General features: G+C 41.1%; 2 protein-coding genes across 2 annotated transcripts; one reads left to right on the top strand and one right to left on the bottom strand.

Moving 5' to 3' along the window:
* The first annotated feature begins 605 nt into the window (after positions 1-605).
* Positions 606-10,498, top strand: LOC105380709 (flap endonuclease 1). The gene is made up of 9 exons (XM_048628299.1): positions 606-776; positions 882-947; positions 1,432-1,635; positions 2,051-2,196; positions 2,586-2,753; positions 3,096-3,203; positions 3,605-3,715; positions 9,706-9,855; positions 10,374-10,498. The coding sequence occupies exons 1-9, from the start codon at positions 695-697 to the stop codon at positions 10,479-10,481; spliced, it is 1,143 nt and encodes a 380-aa protein (XP_048484256.1). The 5' UTR covers positions 606-694; the 3' UTR covers positions 10,482-10,498.
* A 540-nt stretch (positions 10,499-11,038) lies between these two features.
* Positions 11,039-22,141, bottom strand: LOC105391140 (glucose-6-phosphate isomerase). Its single transcript, XM_048628410.1, has 12 exons — positions 21,918-22,141; positions 21,014-21,153; positions 20,569-20,737; positions 19,867-20,140; positions 18,909-19,021; positions 18,397-18,523; positions 15,470-15,564; positions 14,930-15,088; positions 14,427-14,559; positions 13,678-13,819; positions 12,868-13,152; positions 11,039-11,367 (listed from the first exon to the last, which is right to left on the bottom strand). Exons 1-11 carry the CDS (start codon positions 22,046-22,048, stop codon positions 12,965-12,967), a joined length of 1,671 nt encoding a protein of 556 aa, XP_048484367.1. The 5' UTR covers positions 22,049-22,141; the 3' UTR covers positions 11,039-11,367; positions 12,868-12,964.
* Positions 22,142-22,224: the final 83 nt, after the last annotated feature.

The following is a 22,224-nucleotide window of genomic DNA, read 5'->3' as shown; positions in this document are numbered from 1 at the left end:
TTACGATTTTACGAAAAAGTCAAAAAGCGTAGGTACTAGTAGGTACCTACTTCGATTTGTTTGTATTCGAACGCATGCGTAAACACGACGTTTGCGTCGTTATGTTGGCGTTTTGTTATTGCATCAAAAATATATGATTGTTTCATTTAAAAGGCGAGTAATTATTAAAAAAAATCATTAATAGTTAATAACATTTTATGATCGATTATGATTGAAAAGGTAACATCCCTAAAACATAAAAAGAAAACGTCAAAATTTTGAAAAGTTACAAAAGTACACAGAGCGGTCAATAACCAATGACAAAGGAATAAAGAGAGGACATGCCATATCAACGAAAAAAATGCGCTTACCTAAACTTTGGTGTCAATTAAAATGGCGGCGGTTTTCTTGAAAAATGTAAACAAACAAATTGTTTGACAGCTGAAGTACCTTGTGTTTGGATGTCAATCAACATGGCGACCGGTCGCCAGGTAAGCGCATTTTTTTCGTTGATATGGCATGTCCTCTCTTTATTCCTTTGTCATTGTCAATAACTCATTGATCCACAGACTAGGTACATTGGTTAAAATGGTCACTTACACTTAGGTATATGTCAATGTCAGTGTCATTAATATTTCCCGCGCTTCGCGCAATTTTTGTTTGACCGGTCAACATTGTGTAAATATTTTATTTTTAAATTAAATAAAGTACGAAAATGGGTATTCTAGGTTTATCTAAATTAATAGCCGATATTGCCCCTCAAGCCGTTAAAGAATGTGACATCAAAAACTACTTCGGTAAGTTTAACGTCCTTTTATTTTGTCCAGCTAACCTCTTCAGAATTTTTCAGTTTGATGTTTTTTCATTATATTCCCTTTTTAATCAGTATTTATTACTTACAGGCCGTAAAATAGCCATCGATGCGTCTATGAGCCTTTACCAGTTCCTCATTGCTGTCAGGTCTGAAGGTAAGTAAATAATAAACTATTTAGGCATTGACTTATATTAATAGCCTAAGACCTTCGATCATTGATCGAAGCTAAGAACATGCCCAATCGCTCAAGAAAATGCCACCCTCGGGCTGATCCTAAACTCTAATATATGTATACATTTCATAATCATTGTATTTAGGTATCATATGCTATCACTCCTCTCATCCCTTTCAATACTTCCTCATTTATACCATAAGTCATTTACCAAACGTTGCCTGAAAGACATCGCTTTTAGCAATAATGCTGCTATTGTGCTTATTATTACTTTATAATGTCGTGTATTTTTTCAATAAATGAGTGAGCTAATGAGGAAATAAAGACAGTTCTCAAGTTAATCATAATAATATTTTTTTTTATTGAGCAATAAACTTATAGATGTATTTTAAAATTAAAAGCACTGACCACCACCTAATTATCATCAGCTAAGCTTAAGTCTATTTAGATTACACTTAAATTACAGGTAACCAGCTAACAACAGTCAATGGAGAGCCAACATCACATCTTATGGGTACCTTCTACCGCACAATCAGGCTCGTGGAGAATGGCATCAAGCCTGTCTATGTGTTTGACGGGAAACCCCCCGAGATGAAGTCCCACCAGCTGGACAAGCGAGCTGAGAGGCGAGAGGAAGCTGAAAAAGAGCTCCAGAAAGCTACAGAAGCTGGTGAGAAAATTATATTGTTTTATGAAAATTTCAGGCTAGACTTATGCACATATTTATTGTGGTTTATTTATTTATTTTATTTATTTATTTTATTTATTATTTATTTGTACATTCACTAAGGCTTCTTACATTCTCTCTTGTCTTCCTGACTCTGATAATTATGACCTACCTATGAACTGCTAGGATAAGATATAAGATGCTGTGGCCATTCTTAAGTGGCCTAAGAACCACCATAAGACTATATCCAACTAAGACCAGACCAGTGCCATAACTAAAGATAAAGAAACATTTATCTGACACACTCACATCACAACAACATACAGTACATAAACAAAACAAAGACTAACAAAAACACTTGCTGTCAAGACCACCAAAAACACTCCAGCTCAGCATGTGACTCCTCTATTCCACTCAGGTGACCAAGCATCCATAGACAAGTTCAACCGGCGCCTGGTGAAGGTGACGCGCCAGCATGGGGAGGAGGCGCGCGAGCTGCTGCGGCTCATGGGAGTGCCCACCGTGGAGGCTCCATGCGAGGCTGAGGCGCAGTGTGCTGAGCTGGTGAGAGTCTTTTATTTTAGTCAGCATACGTAGCATGGAGTGCAAGGCACATAGGACAAGAGCAAAATTGCTATCCTGCTTCGTTTGCAGCTGCAATAGCATACCCCTCACATCCCAGGAAATCAGAGACCGTTAAAATTCTATTGTGTCTGGTCACCGTTTCATAAGTGGATGCAGAACCTATGTAATATGATGGTACGGTCAGCTGTTGAAAGAGTGTATATAATACACTCTTTCAACAGCTCTTTCAATTTGGCTAGTTCATGGGCATATTAATGAAACACTCATAAACTAAATGACCAACTATAAACAATCGAAACCTCGTCCAATGCAGTCTTATAATCTTCTGTCTTCTTAAATTTAATCATTTTTTTCGCACATCTCCGCAGGTAAAAGCCGGCAAGGTCTTCGCTGTAGCCACAGAGGACATGGACGCCCTGACCTTCGGCTCCACCGTGCTGCTCCGACACCTGACGTTCAGCGAGGCGCGCAAGATGCCCGTGCAGGAGTTCCATCTGGACCAGGTGCTGGACGGACTGGGACTGAAGCAGGAAGAGGTGGGACCTTGTTGTAGTTACTTCTTTAGGAAATGGCTTGTTTAACCACTCACGTACGCAACCCATTGGTGAACCAAACACACCATAGGGTTAACTTGGCTTGGCTTGAATGCCACCCGCGATGTCGCGTCTAGGGAGCGGAAAGGTTAATGGGTCCTTTAACAAAGCACACACAGTGACATTAACGGAGTTCAATATCCTCCTCTGCACCAGACTCCCAAAATATGGAAGCTAGATGAATTTAGCTTTCTAAGCTTTCACTTTGAAAACAGTTGGTCTGGGTGAAAAAATAGAATGTAAATTTTGTCTCCTATAAACCATGTTTTTGCTGTTTCGTTTCAGTTCATAGACCTATGCATCCTGCTGGGCTGCGACTACTGCGGCTCCATCCGCGGCGTGGGGCCCAAGCGCGCCATCGACCTCATCCGGCAACACCGCTCGCTCGAGCAGGTAAATAATATCTAAATCTAATACTTCAGTTATTCACATCGAATATGTTTCAGTTTATAATACAAACGTTGGCGTAGACAAATTCTAGAGTGGATACGACTGGCAAGTCCATCGTAGCGCAGCATACGTACAGACTTAGACCAGTTGGATGAGGAAGGCCAAAAAAAGTTTTGTGAAAGGCCAATGTCCAATAGTGCTGGATTATCAGGTGTAAATAATCATAATTATTTAATTTAGCCTAAGCTTGCGGCAGGGCACTGTGTTTTCTTATGTAAATGGAGTAAATTTATGATCAATATAAAAGTAGAAGAAGCGTTTTATCAGTAGTTTCTCTTTTGCTTCTATTGATGATGATGAAGAATTTTAGCAAAAGATAAAATATCACAATAAATTTACTGTAGGTGCTGAAAAACATCGACACGGCCAAGTACCAGCCGCCCGAAGACTGGAGCTACCAGGACGCGCGCCGACTGTTCCTCACGCCGGAGGTGGCCAAGGCTGATGATGTGCAGGTTGGTACAGACACGCAACGTACGGTTCTGTACAGTGGCCTGCAGAGAAACCTAGCCCCCTCTCAGTAGCAATGTCAGGGTGTCCACACAGAATGCTCCAAAAAATTCCCTGACTTTCCCTGACCGTTTCAGAAAATTTCCCTGACCAAATATCAACATATGAACCTAATTTAAATAATTTGAAGACAAAATCTTGATTTCAAAGTTTTACATTCATTTGTTTGACACTGCTTTAGTTTGAGCTATGTATATTTTATTGTAATTGATAAACCTAAAAAGTTATATAATTTACAATTACAAACTAAACTACCTATATATTATACAAACTAAACCTATGTGCATAACTAAAACTATATGTAGAAGAGACCTTCTAAGCCTGGTCCCTGTGGGAGGGTTCCCAACACGCTGGCGACATTGCCCCGCTGGATCGCCAGACTCAGGCGCTGGCGGAGGTACGCCCCGGCTCGTTTGTCCCCTGAGACGTCTGCGAGCCGGGAAGAGATCTCTTTAACCAAACTTTTGGCATCCGGACCCCATGGCCCCATCGTTTCGACGCCAAACGGGAGAAATAGGTATGTGCTGTCGAGCGACCTGTATTTCTCCCGTTTCAGGTTTTCAGCAGTACCAGCCGCCGCTCCCGCCGCCCTGGATGTGTGTGGGACGTGTGACGCCGCCAGTGTGTCGACGCACGTGGCATCCCACACTAGCGGCCTCCCGTGTGCCCAGGGAATGAGCGACATCCCGTCGGGCCTCTTTCCGTCGTCGCGGATGACACCGGCAGGTTCCAGCACCGCCGGGGTGTTGACTGACACAAGGGCCCGGCGCAGGATGTCGTTCAGTGCGGCGTGGCGGGACAGGCGGCCGGCACTGCGTCTGCACGAGAGGCCATGGTGGCCAAGTTGGCTGACCTCCGCTCCGCACGGGCAGTGATGGGGCTGGACAATTTTCATGCCAAGCCGAAGGCCGATCGCCGTCTGGAAAGACCTGTCGTCGAGGAAGGTTCCCACATTCGGCGAGGGCAGGGCATGGAGCCAGAGGCCTGACTCGCGTTCTGCCGTCGCCAGGAGTCTTGCCCTCTCTGTGTTGTTGGGGCTCGTCTCGAGCAGGTGCCTTCCTGTAGACAGGCATTTGGGCTCGTCCCACAGACGCTGCGAGTGCGGGTTTTCGGGCAGTGCCTCACCAGGGCAGATCGATTGCCATGCCTCCTTGGCTTCACCACAGCACGAGACCTCAGAAACACCCAAGGATGGGTGAATAATTTTATTATACAAGGCCAGAGTGCTGTGGGTTGAAGACAAGAAGGCGGGTAGGGCTACGTCCGACACCTTTCTGACACCGATGCCGCCGAAACGGATGGGTAGAGAGGCCTGGAGCCAGTCGCGGTCTCTGAATGGTAGGTTTAATATTTTACTGAGTGAATTTTGTATTAGGTTGTCTATGTCTGAAAGGATTGTTTTGTTTTTGAAAATGGGGCTGCATCTTAGTATGTATGTGAAGTTGGGAACAAACAGTGAGTACCGGATTATTTGAAAAGCCATGTGTTTACTTATTTTGAGGAGGTGTGGGATTTTGTTGGTGAAAGAGTTCATTTTTTCAGATATGACACTTATTATAACTTGACTGCGTAAAATATATATTCAGGGTCGGCAAAAATGGTATATTAATAGGGAAGTATAGCACTTAAGACACACTAACGTTGTTCCACTTCTAAATATTATCCAATCCAATATCCAATTAATGATTTTTTAGGATATTAATGAGTTTAACGACACAATAAATTACTAGGTTTATAGTAATTTTTGTTCTCTAAATTTGCTATACTTAGATTCAAACTTATAGGCACCTCAAGCAACGCAATTTTTGTGATCAAAACTGCCCCGAATCATGCCGTTGTTAAACAAAAACAATGTATTTTTTAAAGGCGAAACCTACCGTCTAGAATATTATGAAAATTATGCTGAAACGATTGACATCAGAATCAAAAATAATTGTTGATATTTACTTGGTGAATAACGATTTCCCCTGAAATTTTATCAAGAAAAGTACCTTTGTTTGTCACGAGCAACATGTATCTCTATAGCACCTGAGCCCCGGGGCATGAGTGCACAAACGATAGCAAATGTTTTCCTAAATACCTATTCTATTTCTCGAGGTTCCCTCTTAAGCCTTAGGAGGTCATTCTAAACAACTTTTTTTGTGTGAGTATTGAAAATTTCCGAAAAATTCATCATCCGCTTCCGCCTTGTAGCTTCCTTAGTCCAAGTTGCTATACTGCCTAGTTTAATAGTCTGACCAAAATAAGACTGATTACCATAAAAGTAGAAATTGAAACCGAAATAGAAATTGAAACAGAACTATTTTTTTTTGTATGGCTCTCTCCTTCCAGACAAAGTTGTTACTTAGTTGTGTTTTATGAACTTTGATTAAACATGAAGTACAAAATAGAATAAAGTTTTGCTCTGCTAAATTAGTAAAAAAATAGATTATGGATTAATAGATGCCGCGCGGAGGCAGCGTATGCGATCTCACTGACGCTGACGTATAAAATAATTAGCGAATTGAGAACCTCCTCCTTTTTTCCAAGTCAGTTAATGAGCGCGTCTACATCAACAAAATTACCCTTTTTTCACAAACTTCTAAAAGTCTTTAAACTAAATTTGTTTTGAATGGTGAGATGAGTCACCCTCTTTTGCATCAACCTGTATATATACGAGCTGAGTCTGGGATCTATAGATTGGCAAGTTGCTTGGCGACCCTCCTTGCGGGGTGAAAGACGCGGAGGAGACGAGGTACCCAAGACGACAGCGGGTAGCGGGAGGGTAGCGGGGAAGGGCAACGCGTGCACTGCATGTCATTGTTACGGCAGTCTCGGCCGCGCAGCCGAGGCGGCCACATGTCTTATATAGTCTGTCATAATTTGATTGCGACCCACATGAGATCATTGATCCTGAGACCATTAGTCTTAGGATGAGTGTTGAGGCCTTTTTAATATTATCATTATATTATTATTAGGTATCTATATTCGTCAACAAAATAACGTTAAAAACCAAAAATCGTATAATGTCTCAATATAGGGGCTTCTTGTAGAACAGCGTACCGGATCAGTCATGCTACGCGGCTAAAGGTTGGTACTGCGCAGTCAGATACGAAAAAGTAAACAACAAAGACGAAGAGTCCATATGACAGTGCGTCAGTTGTCAGTTCCTGTAACTAGGAAAGCAACCAAAATTTATGTGATTTAATGAAAGTAATTAATGAGCAAAACACAGAGAAAAATTACAAAATTGATGAAATTTTGAAAGAAAATGGTCATATCGTGCTTCGCCTACCCCCATACCACCCGGAATTAAATCCTATTGAACTTGTGTGGCGGTACGTGAAAGGCGAGCTCGCAAGAACGTCGATTGACTCTAACTTAGATAAAGAGATAAAAGACTTAGAGTTGCTTTTCTCTAATTATTCGCCTAAAAAGTGGAGAAATTGTGACGACCATGTCATAAAAAATTAAGACGAATATTATAAATCTGATAGAGTATTTGACGATGTATTGGACAGGTATGTTATTGTTTATTTATAATTTATTGTAAATTAAACATAAATTGGTTTTTGTCTTAGATTTATAATTGAAGTTAATGAAAACGATGATGAAGACGAGGATGACGACGACGATGACCAATTTCAAACAGAGAGTGAACATGAAAGTGACATGGAAATTGATTTATAAAATAAAACACTTTTACATAAATAAATTCAAATTGGTAGATATTCTAAAGGTAAACATCCAAATTTTAATGCTGTCAAACTATAAATTTTAAGCTAAATATGACATTTACGGGAACACTCATAGAATAAAATTTTACGTCAGAAATAGTTACAAGCTATCGCGAGATTAATCCGGGCACATTTTTCTACGTGTGTAGCATGTCGTGCTACCTCGCCCCCGCCACTTCTTTCACCCCGCAAGGAGGGTCGCCAAGTAACTTGCCGCATTATAGCTAATCTTTTAGAATACCTATTTTTTCCAACTGTCATATTTTATTAAATCACGTAGATTTAAAAAACTTAATTGTATAAGTAATTATTGTAGTATAATAGTAAGGATCAGTCAAAAATATTCCAAAACTAAACGAGATTTTATTTTATGACTTATGTATTTCACGTAAAAAAGAAGTATAAGTACGAGGGCTACACCGAAAAGATCGGGAATAGAATACTTAGGAATAAATTAGAGTGAAACCTTTTTGGTGTATCAAATGTAGTGTTTTTTCAAACATAATTCCATTTTCGAATTTTAAAAAAAGTAAAAAATAAAATAGTATTGACCATTTGAATTTGACAAGTCGGTGTAAAAAATGGAGCTTACGCGGGAACATTTCCGTGCAATAATTTTTCACAACTTTCGTCGAGGTTTATCTCAAGAACAATGTCTCGCCGAGCTTGTTTCTATTTATAAACTTGAAGCACCAAGTAAAACGACTATATATCGTTGGTATTCTGAGTTTCGCCGTTGACGTTCCTCTCTTACCACAGTCCCTTCTACTGGTCGGCCAAAAACAGCGGTAACACAAGATAACATCGATGCTGTACGCCAGTTAATAAAAGAAGATAGACATGTGACATACGAGCAGATTCGGGCTTCTCTCAGCATTGGTATGACAGCCATTCAAACCATTTTACATGAAGAACTGGGTGTCAAGAAGTTAGTTTCGCGCTGGGTGCCCCACCGTTTGACCGAGGAACAAAAGTCGGCTCGTGTTAATTGGTGTCGATCTGCTCTGCAACGGTTCAATGGAGGCAGTTCAAATGCTGTCTACAATATCGTCTCTGGTGATGAATCGTGGATTTATTCATATGAGCCCGAAAGAAAACATCAATCGGCAGTTTCGGTCTTCGAAGGTGAGGTCAAGCCAACAAAAGTTATTCGCACGCAGCGTGTCGAAAAAAATGGTCGCTTCGTTTGTATCGAAAACTGGCCATGTGGCTACGATTCCATTACAAGAACAAAGAACGGTTACTGCTGATTGGTACACAACAGTTTGTTTGCCGGAAGTCGTAAGAGAACTTCGTAAAACTAACCCGAATCGTCGTATAATCCTTCACCACGATAATGCAAGCTCTCATACCGCTCGCAAAACAAGAACGTTTTTAAATATGGAAAACGTGGAGTTGATGGACCATCCTCCGTATAGCCCTGATCTGAGCCCCAATGATTATTTTACATTCCCAAGAATTAAAGATATGCTACGTGGTCAACGGTTTAGCGGCCCAGAAGAGGCGGTCGAAGCTTACAAATCAGCTGTTTTGACAGTATCCACTTCAGACTGGAATTACTGTTTCAATGATTGGTTTAATCGAATGAAAAAGTGCATTGAATGTCACGGAGACTACTTTGAAAAACAATAAAAGTAAATAATATTATGATATCTTTGTACTTTTTTCTATTCCCGATCATTTCGGTATCGCCCTCGTAGTAAAGGAAAGTACTAACAATTTACTAGAAAAAGGTCATTTTTCCCTGACTTTCCAGGTGGCCCATCAATTTCACTGACTTTCCCTGACCACCTAGAGCTTCCCTGACTTTTCCCTGACTTTCCAGATAGTGGACACCCTGAATGTCCCACATAAAGGGGTCAGGTGTCTCTGCAGGAATCTACAGATATAGGAATCTATATTTCGCAGCCGGATCGTATAATCCGCCGTATTACATTACATTACTTTTTAATGCGGCGGGTATTCTACGATCCGGCTGCGACATATACATGATGTAGTGGCTACGTGGCAGTGGCTAGTGACCCTGATTGCTATGCCAAAGATCCCGGGTTCGATCCCCGGCTTTGGCAGAAATTTGCTTAAAGATGGATATCTGTTCTAGTTTCAAAACAGTCGATACAAAGTAGGCTAAAAGCATTGTCTACCTGTCAACCTACAGGAGGTACAGGAAAACTAGTACAGGCTGTGCGTTTATTTAAACTTAATGATTTTTTCCACAGTTGAAATGGTCAGACCCCGACGAGGAAGGCCTAGTGAAGTTCCTCTGCGGAGACCGTCAGTTCAGCGAGGAGCGCGTGCGCAACGGAGCCAAGAAACTGATGAAGGCGCGCAGCGGCACCACGCAGGGACGACTCGACGGCTTCTTTAAGGTACACCAAATAGCTATATCTAAGTATTTAAAGTATACGCCAAAAGGCCTTTGTTGCCCTTTCCGTTAGAGAGGTATGTTACTTGGATTGGCAAGTCAGATTTGTTATCACTTGCCGACTGGAACGGAGCCGAAAAACTGGTAAAGGCACGCAAGGACGACTTGAAGGCTTCTCTAAGGTATGGATAAATGGATATGTTTGGTGTATTTCGATAGCTCGATCACAAACTCTTCCACTGCTGGACATAGGCCGCTCCCAATGAGCGCCACATCATTCTTCCCTCGGCCTTGACATCCAGCGCTTACGGCTACTTGGAAGCTACACGTTCAACCGATATTTAAAGGAAAAAGAACATAAACTGACCCTGTGATCCCACAAGGAAGTATAGTTACATGGTGTTCACTTTTGTGCTTTGTCAAATTAGTTTTTGAAAAGGTACAAAAGTGTGTATAGCTTCTTATGAAGCTGACTGTACATTCGTATTGACCATGAGTGCTTATGTTAATATGTTGTTACAGGTAACAACGACACCCAACCCCAAACGCAAGGCTGATGATGATAAGAAAAATGCAGCCAATAAGAAAGCGAAATCAGGCGGTGGTGGTAGAGGAAGGAAACCCAAATGAATCTCGTCTTTATAGATGAGTGCTTATGTTAATATGTTGTTACAGGTAACAACGACACCCAACCCCAAACGCAAGGCTGATGATGATAAGAAAAATGCAGCCAATAAGAAAGCGAAATCAGGCGGTGGTGGTAGAGGAAGGAAACCCAAATGAATCTCGTCTTTATAGATATCAGGCGGCGGTGGTGGTAGAGGAAGGAAACCCAAATGAATCTCGTCTTTATAGATATCAATCTAGATAGATATCATTAAGGTCCATAATTGTAAGTTTATATTAAGTACGATCTAAACAACTATACAGGATGTTATAATAATGGTCAAAACTAGCCATTCTGTACATCTTTTTGTTTTTCGACTGTAAATTTTTCAAAGATCCTGTATTTCTGTTCATCGCAACTCATTTAGCAGCTGGCCTGTTATAATTATGTGAGTTTATAATATTTTCTGTACTTATTGCATGTTTAAAAATAGATTGTGGGAATATTTTTTTAAGTATTGACAAAATAAACAAGACTTCTTTGCTAAATCAAATTTTGTAGTTATTAATAAAACACACTCTTTTTATAAGCATAATTTCTATATTAGGTAATAATTTTCAACAAAAATATATTCTGATTTTAAAAACAATATAAGACAGCATCTAAAAAACATACACTTAAATATTACTTAAATTATGGCCTAGAAACGATTATGATTCTGTTCCTAGTATAAATGACATATTCGTTAATACACATCTAATATTTAAATTGCGATTTCATATAAAGTTAATAACTGCTACAAAAGTTATATCTTAACTTTTAAGTACATGGCAGTAAATATTCCATTAAATACAATAGACAGTAAAATATCAAGGTGTTCTACTTACATAACAGATTCATAGACAATATTGTTGGGGCTCCTAATAATTCTTTGGAGCATCTACATTATTACTTACCTTTTTTATAATCATATTTACAATATTTTAAGTATCTATGATTTGTCAATAAAAATATGTCAAAAGCGCAACATCGCATAATTTTCGTAAATAGATAAAATCCCTTTGCAAAAAGGCAATCTTCGGAGTTTTCCAAGAGAACCGTGTGCCGGACCAGCCCCGCTACGCGGCTAAAGGTTGGTGCGGCCACATTAGTGGCGACCGTGGGATAAAATGGAAAACTTAGAAAAGGAGAGGTCAGTAATGCGAAGGCTATTTACGAAGGCGAAGAATGAGTTGCTACCGTTATTGACCACCAACCTACCAAAGCCGAACATGGCGTTAAAGGTAAAATACAAATTTTTTGCCGTTCATGCTGAAATTATGTTCGAGGTGGATGAAAAAATTAAAGAGCACTGGCTAAACATGGAGAACCTGGACGAAGAATTATACTTTCAGGAATTAGAAGCCATTAATGAGTATGAGTCGGAGTGGATCAAGATAAAGACCAGATACATCAGTGCACCGGTAGTCAGTTCTCGTGACATGGGATGGTTGAGGCTACCAAAATTGGAGCTTCCCAAATTTGATGTCAACGTAGAAAAAAGGCAGGTGGAAGTTGAGGATCATGATGAGGTTTCTTCATTAAAGAAAATGGAAGTCTCTGATGATTCTGGTGACAGTGATAGAAATATTGCGGAAATTCAAGAGCAAATACCAAAAGATGTCTCAACAATAATCATCAAAGATGAAAACACTGCAAAGAAGGAGAGAGAACAAGTGGCTAAAGACAATTTTGACAATTCTGTTTCGATGAATAATGATGGAAGATTTGAAGTGTCCTTGCCCTGGAAAGATGAAAAGCCTGAGATACTAAGCAACAAAGAAACGGTAATGATAAGACTCAAAGCTACTTCAAAAAAACCTGAGAAACATAATGGATTAGAGAACTACGATGCTTGTTGTTGTTTAGGAAAAGTTCGGAAAAGAAGAAGAACGAAATGGATAGTCAACCCGCCTGCACCTCCGTGGTGGAGAGGATGGTGGGAGAGGAAGATCCAACTACCTGACTGCAACTTGGAAGTGGTGGCCAACAAGGATGGCTTCCAGTCGACCCGTTAGACCAGCGTTAAGTAGTTGCGATATTCCACATCGCAAGGTGGGAGGATGTTGGGGCTCCTACTGAGTCTTCGGAGCCCCCGCGGCAGCAAGACTATGTTGCGATATTCCACATCGCAAGGTGGGAGGATGTTGGGGCTCCTAATAATTCTTTGGAGCATCTACATTATTACTTACCTTTTTTATAATCATATTTACAATATTTTAAGTATCTATGATTTGTCAATAAAAATATGTCAAAAGCGCAACATCGCATAATTTTCGTAAATAGATAAAATCCCTTTGCAAAAAGGCAATCTTCGGAGTTTTCCAAGAGAACCGTGTGCCGGACCAGCCCCGCTACGCGGCTAAATATAAAATACGATCCAAAACAGCTCTTAAAAAATAAATATCAACAAAACTTGTGACCTTTTAACCTTCACCTTTCATTCATTCAGTACACTTTCATTCATTCACCAGTTCTCCTTCAAGAAGTTGATAAGTCCGTTAGTGGAGCTGTCATGGCTGGTTACGGGTTTCTTGTCCTGTAGTTCTGGCTCTATGGCCTTGGCCAGTTGTTTGCCGAGCTCGACTCCCCATTGGTCGAACGAGTTGATGTCCCAGATGACTCCTTGAGTGAAGATCTTGTGCTCGTACATTGCTGGAATGAACGAATGAATTGTAGTTTAGTAAAGTTTACTGTTGAGGAGAGAGTGAGATCATCTGTTCGATTCCGGCCGGGGAAGTGTAAAAATTGGTACTTATTTGTTCTTTAGTTTTGGTGGTGCTCGAAGGATAGCAGGCCCCCTATTTATTGCATGAGGTAGGACAACACAAGTTAAAAGTAGGTGCAGTAACGAACTGCTACCTACCCTGACTGCTACATAGAAGATGTGAATGTTTATGTATTTTGTTTTGCAAATAAAAACCCAACTTTTTTTGATCTCAGATACTCCATTTTTACATTCTCAACGGTTCATCAACAGTCGATTGTCCCGCCATTAAGTGACGTATCGTTCTATTACCTTGCGAGAAAATCGACTGCTGATGAACCGTTCAGAATCTGTCAATTTAGTATCTGAGATTAAAAAAGACTTTAGTCTACCCAACGAAGAATATGATCATGAGAATATGAATTATAAACTTATGTTTTATTAGTATATCTTGTCATAGCAAAACCCCTTACCAATAAGAGCTCCCAGTGTGAAGGGCGTGACTTTCTTCACGACGATGGAGTTGGTGGGCCGGTTGCCCTTGAACACCTTGTGCGGGAGGATCTTCTCAATCTCCTTCAGCTTCATGCCCGCCTTCTCCAGCTCAGCTCGGGCCTGAAACAAATAGTCATACCCCAGTTGGTCAATGGGGAGTAAAAAACTAAAAGCTAATTACAAATGGCGCCTTAAGCGACTGTGCCTGATTCCAAAGTTCCAATTAGTTCGTTCAGTCGCCATTTTCTCTCCCCAACAATGTAATGGGTCAGAACCTGAAAGACAAACTCGATTGTGCTACCAAATTTTCACTTGGTTTTCTTCCCCATTGTATAAATTGGTTGATGAAGACCTAGGCCAAGTGTTGTGGCGCTCCTTGCTAGGTGCGATTATTGACAAATTAATTGGCTATGTATAATAGGAGGGTGCAGAGGATAGTAACAACATAACTTGTTATAGAGGACTCGTGTTCAAATCCATTTATTACAAGTGACGGGATTCGTTCACCTTACGTTCATTCACCAGTTTTCATTACTTTACAGTTGTTATCTTTTCTGCTAGCTCTTTTTGGTCGTCTGCTACCTTTGATAAATATCCAGATAATCAACAGTGATTAACACCCATTAGAACAACGCGGACTCAGGATGTCTCCAACAATTATCACTTTTTTACCTGAACTAAAACAATTGAACGAACGAAACCCCCCACCATTCATTCACTCTCTCACCTCATCAACAGACTTCCCCTTCATGAGCGCTTCAGTCTGCGCGAGGAAGTTGGCGAGCAGGATCTTGTGATGAACGCCGCCGGCGATCGGGTTGTGGGTCTGGGCCGGCGCTATGAAGTCGCATGGGATCAACCTGCGGGGTAGAGGGTTGTGATGTTAATATTAGTATCAGAACACTTAAAAAAGTAGGTACTTCTTCTAATGCCTTTCCAGTACTGGAGGTTGGCGGTACTGCAGTGATACAAATCTCGGTCTGCCTCAAATCTATTAATTCGGAGGAACACAACATTCGGTTCTCGCCCTTCCTACCGGCGCCTAAGGTCGTCGGTACAGCGGGCAGGAGGGCATCCCCCGCTGCGTTTGCCTGTTCGTAGTCTCCACTCAGAACTGGTCTGCCCCAACGGTTATCGGCATCGGCAGAAAATGACCAGCCCACTGCCACTTCAGCTTTACGGGTTATTCTCAAAAATTAGTGTTAGTTACCTGGTGTATGAGCTACTAACCTGGTCCCCTGGTGTATGAGCTGGTAGAAGGCGTGCTGCCCGTTGGTGCCGGGCTCGCCCCACACGATGGGGCCAGTTGACCCCTCGCTGGCCGCGCCGGAGCGGGTCACGCTCTTGCCGTTGCTCTCCATGTCGCCTTGCTGGAAGTAGGCCGCGAATCTGGGGGGTAGAAGGGTTTTCTGGAGTGAATCCTATTTAATATTATGAAATCAAAAGTGTGTATTGGTGGCCTTTTCACGCAAAAACTGCACAATAGGTATCTACATACACCTAATAATCGGACTCGTGTCAGCAGATGACTGCAATCAAATTTCAGTCTACTAAGACCAAGCAGATAAGCATTTTAGAACTATATCGCTAAAGGTACTGGGGTCGACTAAAACTCAGATATCATTATGTTATGTTATTATCTTGGTTGTTAGTGCCCAATAAATGAACAGCTTTCCTATAACATAGGGACTAACATTACATGTCACTAGCGACAACTGGGTGCAGCGAGGCATCTCTGCCTACCCGCGCGCGGCAGTGCAATATGCCTACCTGTGCAGATACTGGTCGTACGGCAACAGCGCGTGCGTCTCCGCGCCGTGGAAGTTGCTGTACCAGATGCCGAGCAGGGCCAAGATCACTGGCGCCTGGAGATAAAAGAGTTAGATGTGGTGAGGATTTTAAACGTTGTAGCTGGTAAATTAAAAAGATAGACTCAAACCTAAACTAGAAATTTTTAGAAATAGGAAACTGAGGTAAGTAGCAACACATGAAAAATTTTAATGTCTCTTCTAAGCCCCAGTTTCATCGGTTAGAATAGTTGTTAACTTTCGACACATCTGTCAAGAATCCTAATCCTAACTAATCCTAACTAATATTATAAATGCGAAAGTAACTGTGTCTGTCTGTCTGTCTGTCTGTCTGTCTGTCTGTTACGCTTTCACGCCAAAACTACTGAACGGATTTGAATGAAATTTGGTATACATATGGTCTAGACCCTGGGAAAGAACATAGGCTACTTTTTATCCCGGAATTCCCACGGGAAAACTTTTTAAGGCGAACCGAAGCGCGCGGGAACAGCTAGTTTAATATGAAAATGACGTATAATTGATGAACTAATCCCTTGTTATGATGTAACCGAGTCAGGGGCGTATTTAAAGATTGCGCGCCCAGGGCTCCTGTAGTTTTCCGCCCCATCAAGAAAAGAAAAAGAGCAGTCAGTGTATAGTACCTATCGACCTACATTATGTATAAGAACATTGTGGTGATAGATTTGCATAGATAATAATATCTTCCGAACAAAAAAAAAGATTTTTCTGGATAGACGAGTACATTTTAGAATTTTTAGAAATAAACTTTGGCGACTGAGTGAGGCATTTTTTTTCTTTAGATTTCCTTAAAAAATACAGAGGCGGAAAAAAATAGACTTCTCGACCGGTTTAAAAAATAATAAAGTTGGCTTTCACACTTAAAAAATCCAGCACTGCTCGTCACCAAAATATTTCGGAGTGACCCTGGATAGATCCATCACGTACAAAACCCACTGCCAAAACACCAAGAAGAAAGTCAGCTCCCGAAACAAACTTCTGCGACGGCTTTCTTCTACCAGCTGGCCTCTCCGCAAGTTCTACGAACAAGTAGCTTAGCACTCTGCTTCTTAGCCGAATTTGCCTGCCCCATATGGGCAAGATTCCCATTCCTCAGAGCCAGAAGACAAAAGTCTTCAACCAGTGCGTCCTGACACTGACGGTAGGACTGGTCCACCGATTTAAAGTCGCTCAGCTTGCTATGGAGTGAGCTATGCTTGGGGTTTCTCTGTTGGATCGTATCAGAAATGAGGTTATCCGTCAGAGGACTAAGGTTACCGACATAGCTGTCAAAATATGCAAGCTGAAGTGGTAGTGGGCTGGTCATATCTGCCGAAGAACCGATAACCGTTGGGGTAGACGAGTTCTCGAGTGGAGACCACGAACAGGCAAACGCAGCGTGGGACGCCCTCCTGCCCGCTGGACTGACGACCTTAGGCGGGTAGAGCCGGCAGTGGTTGGAAGAGGAAGGCCGAGGACCGAGTGTTGTGGCGCTCCTTGGGAGAGGCCTATGTCCAGCAGTGGATGATTATTGGCTGATGATGATATGGGCAAGGTCCGCGCATGCTAGAAAAGTAGATTTTGCTCTTAACGATATAGTTTGCTCGTATAGTTACGGGATGCCACAAAGCGACACCGCTCTACCAGGTCTATTCTCTGGCTGGGATAGCACCCCCTAGCATACGGCGAAAAGTGGCATGTTCTGTTGAGAAAAGCAAAAAAGAATGCGACTCCAGACATACACTTTACTCACATACTGCCGCACCTTCCCGACTTAAGAGCCGCAAAGTGTTTCTAAATAGTGATCCTTAACGGATGAAAACCAACAAAACGCAAGGCTAAGGCTCTGGTAGGAAAAGCACCCCTAGGATCCTTTCCTACCTCTTGAGGAAAAACTTCCTCCCGGTATCAGTCTCCCCTGGCACATTTGGAAGACTCTAAATCGTTTGCGGGCAGAGTTAGGCTGCTGCAAGGACAATCTTTGCAAGTGGGGCTATACCGTTGGTACCAACCTACCTAAGCGACTGTGGTACCGCCCCCCTGACTATGGAGCATGTACTCTCCTGCCCCTTGTGCCTTCCACCTGCACTCGAAAAGACTTACTCCAGGCCGACCAGAATGCTATCAAAGTTGCTTCGTTTTAGTCAGGACAAATTTAAAAATTCGCATGTTCACTGACACGAAAGAAGTGTAGAGTACCTACCGACCTACATATATGTATAGGAACATTGTGGTGATCATAGACTTAGTATATACTAGCGTATAGTATATACGCTAGTATATACTAAGTCTATGGTGGTGATAGATTTGCATACATAATGATATTTATTTATTTAACTCTTTATTGTACAAATATCTTCCGAAGAAAAAAAAGATTTTTCTGGATAGACGAGTACATTTTAGAACGTTTAGATATAAAATTGTGCAGGGCGGGCGACTGAGTTAGACAAAAAAGCCGAGGTTTAGAACTTTAGATTTCCTTCAAGAAAATACCTACCAAGGCGGAAAAAAAATTAGACTATTCCACCGGTTCAGAAAAGAACGAAGGCGGCTTGCATACTTTAAATCATATTTCTTAAGACATGAAATCAACATTTGGAAAGATGGCTCAGGGCCGTTCTAGGCTTACGTCCTAAAATATTGTTCTGTACTTTTTTAATCCTCCAACCTAAAGTCCAAGGGCGGCCTGCCAGCCGCCCCTGGGCCGCCCTTCGCCGCCTGCCGCCCCGGGCTGTAGCCCTTTTAGCCCTAGGGTAAATACGCCCCTGAACCGAGTATGATGAAACCGGGGTTTATGTTGTTGATACAATTAATTAACGATTAAATTGTGTCAACGATTACTACTGGCCTAGAATATTACTTACTTACATCAAAAATGCACTCAATACTTACGTTCTTATCAAGCGGCGCGGTGCAGAAGTGGTTGTCCATGAAGTGTGCGCCTTCTAGAAGCTTCTCGAAGTTGTCGAAGCCGACGTGCAGCGCGATGGACAGCCCGATGGCCGACCAGAGCGAGTATCTGTGTTGAGAAATATGATTAAAAGTTAAACAACATGAATTAACCAAAGCGAGGCTGTTGAGTTACTTCAATCAAGTTGAGGTACGAATGACGAGTTGAGAATGATTCTTTAAGATACCTACATCTTCTACTTAGACAAATTTTAACGAAAATACCGATGAAAATTTTGCCAATGCACCTATACTGTGCTGAGCGATAAACGCTAAGGAATAACGATGGCAACCTTATTGTTCTTGCGTAAGAGCGGTTTCAGACTACATTTTCAACGGACATAAGGGTGCCGTGCAGCTAGGACTGAAGATGCTTTCAGAGATTAAATTGCAGTGTAGTTAAGTATATTGTATGTAATGTAAGTAATTAAAATTATGTAAATGAAATAACTGACCTGCCTCCGACCCAGTCCCAGAAGCCGAACATGTTGTTGGGGTCGATCCCGAACGCAGTCACCTTCTCCGCATTAGTGGACAGCGCCACGAAGTGTTTAGCGACTGCCGACGGCTACAGACAAACAAATGTGCTTATAATAATAATAATAACTATAGGCACAGGGTGTCGAAAAAATGGTTTTCACGAATTTCTAAAAGTCGTAAAGATTGACCCCCCTTTCGGCTTAGTATCAAACCAAAGGTGGTAAACCTAAACTTTGTTTTAAGCCCCGTTGTAATATAAGTTATAATAAGCTCTTCCGATACATCAACTAGAAACATGAGTATGATTACTACTACTCGCAAGTTAATTTCGTTTAATCTTCGATCATATTATGATCGAAGCGTTTAATGTTTCATCGATGTTTAAATTGAGGCGTTCGTTAATTAAGGAAAAGTATTTAATTGCTGGCGCCATGCCATGGCTTCAAAGCAGCTTCAAAGATTCGACCCCCGCAGCGGATGATAGATAGCTGGCATAGACAATGATTTGGTACGAGTTAATTGGCCAAGGTTGTAGGTCAATGGACGATTAAGGGCTGATTGTAGTTCGATCGTTAAAAGTAGATATAAATAGTCCAATCGAAAACAAATGGGCAAAAGAAATTACATGCCGTGTGCAAATAATAATATAGGTCTGTGCGTAATGAGTTATTTGGTATTTAAGATCCTGACTGCTACTGCTACGTCGAAAGCCCCGGGTTCGATTCCCGTCCGCGGCAGACATTTATTTTGTTTAAAAGACAGATATTTGCACTTGGGTCTTGGATGTTAATATGAATGTATTTAGGTATGTATCTGTGTAGATAGAAATATCAGGTGTCCGATACCCATAACACAAAATACAGGCTCTGCCTACTTTGGGGCCGAATGGCCGTGTGTGAGATGCCCCCCGCATATTATTATACTATAACTTACATCTTTAGCCGCCTCCAAAAACCATGTCTTCGCCGACGTAGCATTAGTAATCGTCTCCTGAGTAGTAAAAGTCTTGGACGCTATAATGAACAGGGCCGTTTCTGGGTCCAGTTTCTTCAGTACTTCAGCTAAGTGGGTGCCGTCGATGTTGGAGACGAAATGGACTTTGAGGTGGTTGGCGTAGGGTTTTAGTCCCTCTGTCACCATGAGAGGGCCGAGGTCAGAGCCTCCGATGCCGATGTTGATGACGTCAGTGATGGCTTTGCCGGTGTATCTGAGGATAATGATGAGTCATTAATAAGGTTATCAGCTATCACTTATAAAGATTCGATCCTTGCATGATAACCTGTGTATCTGAGGATGTTGAAGTAATTGATTAGCTTATCAACTATCTTTTATGCTGATTATCATATGGATGATAAGTGAATTTGTTTGTGAGTGTTTTTGATTTATGAACAAAATTAAAAGATACTCACAAAACAGCATTCATATGGATAAAGCATTAAAAAAATTGTACCTTGTTACTAAAATTAATCTCTTCCATTCCAGACAACCACAATGAGAAGGAGAATATTAAGAAATATACCCTGCTTTTTACTCATGCAATGTAATATGATAGATAGTTAGATACTATAGGATTTCTATTCTTATTTTACCTATAGCCAGTATAGCCACCATTAGACTTTCATTCACCACACTCACCCCTTCCACTTCCCGCTGATGACCTCCTCAGAGAAGCTCTTCATGTGGTCAAGCACAGCGTTCACGTCGGGCATCACATCCTGGCCGTTCACCAGCACTGGGCGGTTGGCTCGGTTGCGCAGGGCTACATGTAGGACAGCTCTGTCTTCCGTGAAGTTGATCTTTTCACCTGTGAGGGGGAATGGTTTTTGAATGTCTTAGACTCTCATTTTTTTTTGATAAGTCTGTTAAATGCAATTAAAGGTTGCCTAGGAGAGATCTCTTTTAGTGATAAGGCTACCTATTGCACTTATAAATTGTAAGTTACATCTTATTTTACAGAGTTTCATTGTGATTTTAAGTGAAAGACTAAATATCGAAAAAAATCTTAGATTAACAATATGCAAACAAGATAGAAACAATCACATAACAAACAATTGATTTTGTTTCCTGTGTAGTTTCTCACCTGCAAACATGGCGTCTCTGGCCTTCTCCACCCCGCGGGTGCGGGCCAGGTTGACAAGCAATGCCATGATGGCGGAGTCCACTCGGTTCTTGGAGTAGTCGAGGAGGATCTCCCCATCATTAGGAGTGGGGATACGGAGACTGGAATTGGAGGGATTTGTGTTATGAATTTTTTTGCTGATTAGTTGTCTATGGTTTTATAAAGGAATTTGTTTATTGAGGTGGTTTGGTCAGTTTATTCCTAGAGGATTAGTAGACATTTATTGGGATGGAAAACAAACTCTTTTATATTTTAATTTAGAACAAGCTAGCACTGTAAGTATATTAATAAACATAAGGACAATAGTTTTATGTTGTAATTTTAACTAAAAAAAAAGAATCATCATCATCACCAGCCAAAAGTTTTCCACTGTTGCAAATTAGAAAGTGCCTACCTTTCTCTTTTGTAAATATGATAAAGTATGATAAAGTAAAAGTAATAAAACAAGTGCTGCCACCCTCTTGATGAATATTTTTAAATCAAAGTAGGATCATTCTTATTTATTACCTATACCCATTTTATTTTAATTCATCGTGTAATCATTGTATTTTGAGCCTAATAAATTAATATATTACCTATAAGTAATAAAGTTCAGAACCTACCCACATAGTTGCTTTTATAATGCTTTAAATCATAAATTCTGAAATACTTGCATAGGATGAAAGGTCACCTCGCTTGATGTAAACGACCTTTCAAGTTCAAACTTAACTTTAGCAATTAAAGGATACGAGTGACGAAATTAACCATGCCTACCACCCAATTCATGAATTAGAAAGTACTGAAACCCTTCCATAATAAACCGTACTCATGAAAGTTAGATTATACACCGGTCAATTACATAGTAATGTATAAAAACAGAGATTACCTGAATTTATTGAATCTTTCAGGGTCCTGTTGGAACAGCTGTTGAATGTTGATTTTCTCATGGTTAAGGCAGTAGAAGTCCCGCAGTTTCTGGTATGCCGGCTCCTCCTTAAGGCTGATTTTTGGCTCCATTGTCTTTTGTGAAAGTTTTCTGATTATTTGAAAAGATTGTAGCGGCAAGAGCCGAATGTATTGTATCAGTGCCACTGATAACGAATGTCTTTTTGACATTTCAATGGCATTTGAAGGTGAAAGTATTTCGTTTCATTTCATCAGCCTGACTTACACTGGTCTAGTAGACCACAATG

This window comes from Plutella xylostella, chromosome 20 (assembly GCF_932276165.1).
Source record: "Plutella xylostella chromosome 20, ilPluXylo3.1, whole genome shotgun sequence".
Lineage (NCBI taxonomy): Eukaryota > Metazoa > Arthropoda > Insecta > Lepidoptera > Plutellidae > Plutella > Plutella xylostella.
Note: the sequence above shows the minus strand (reverse complement) of the source record. Positions and strands in the feature narration are given on the sequence as shown.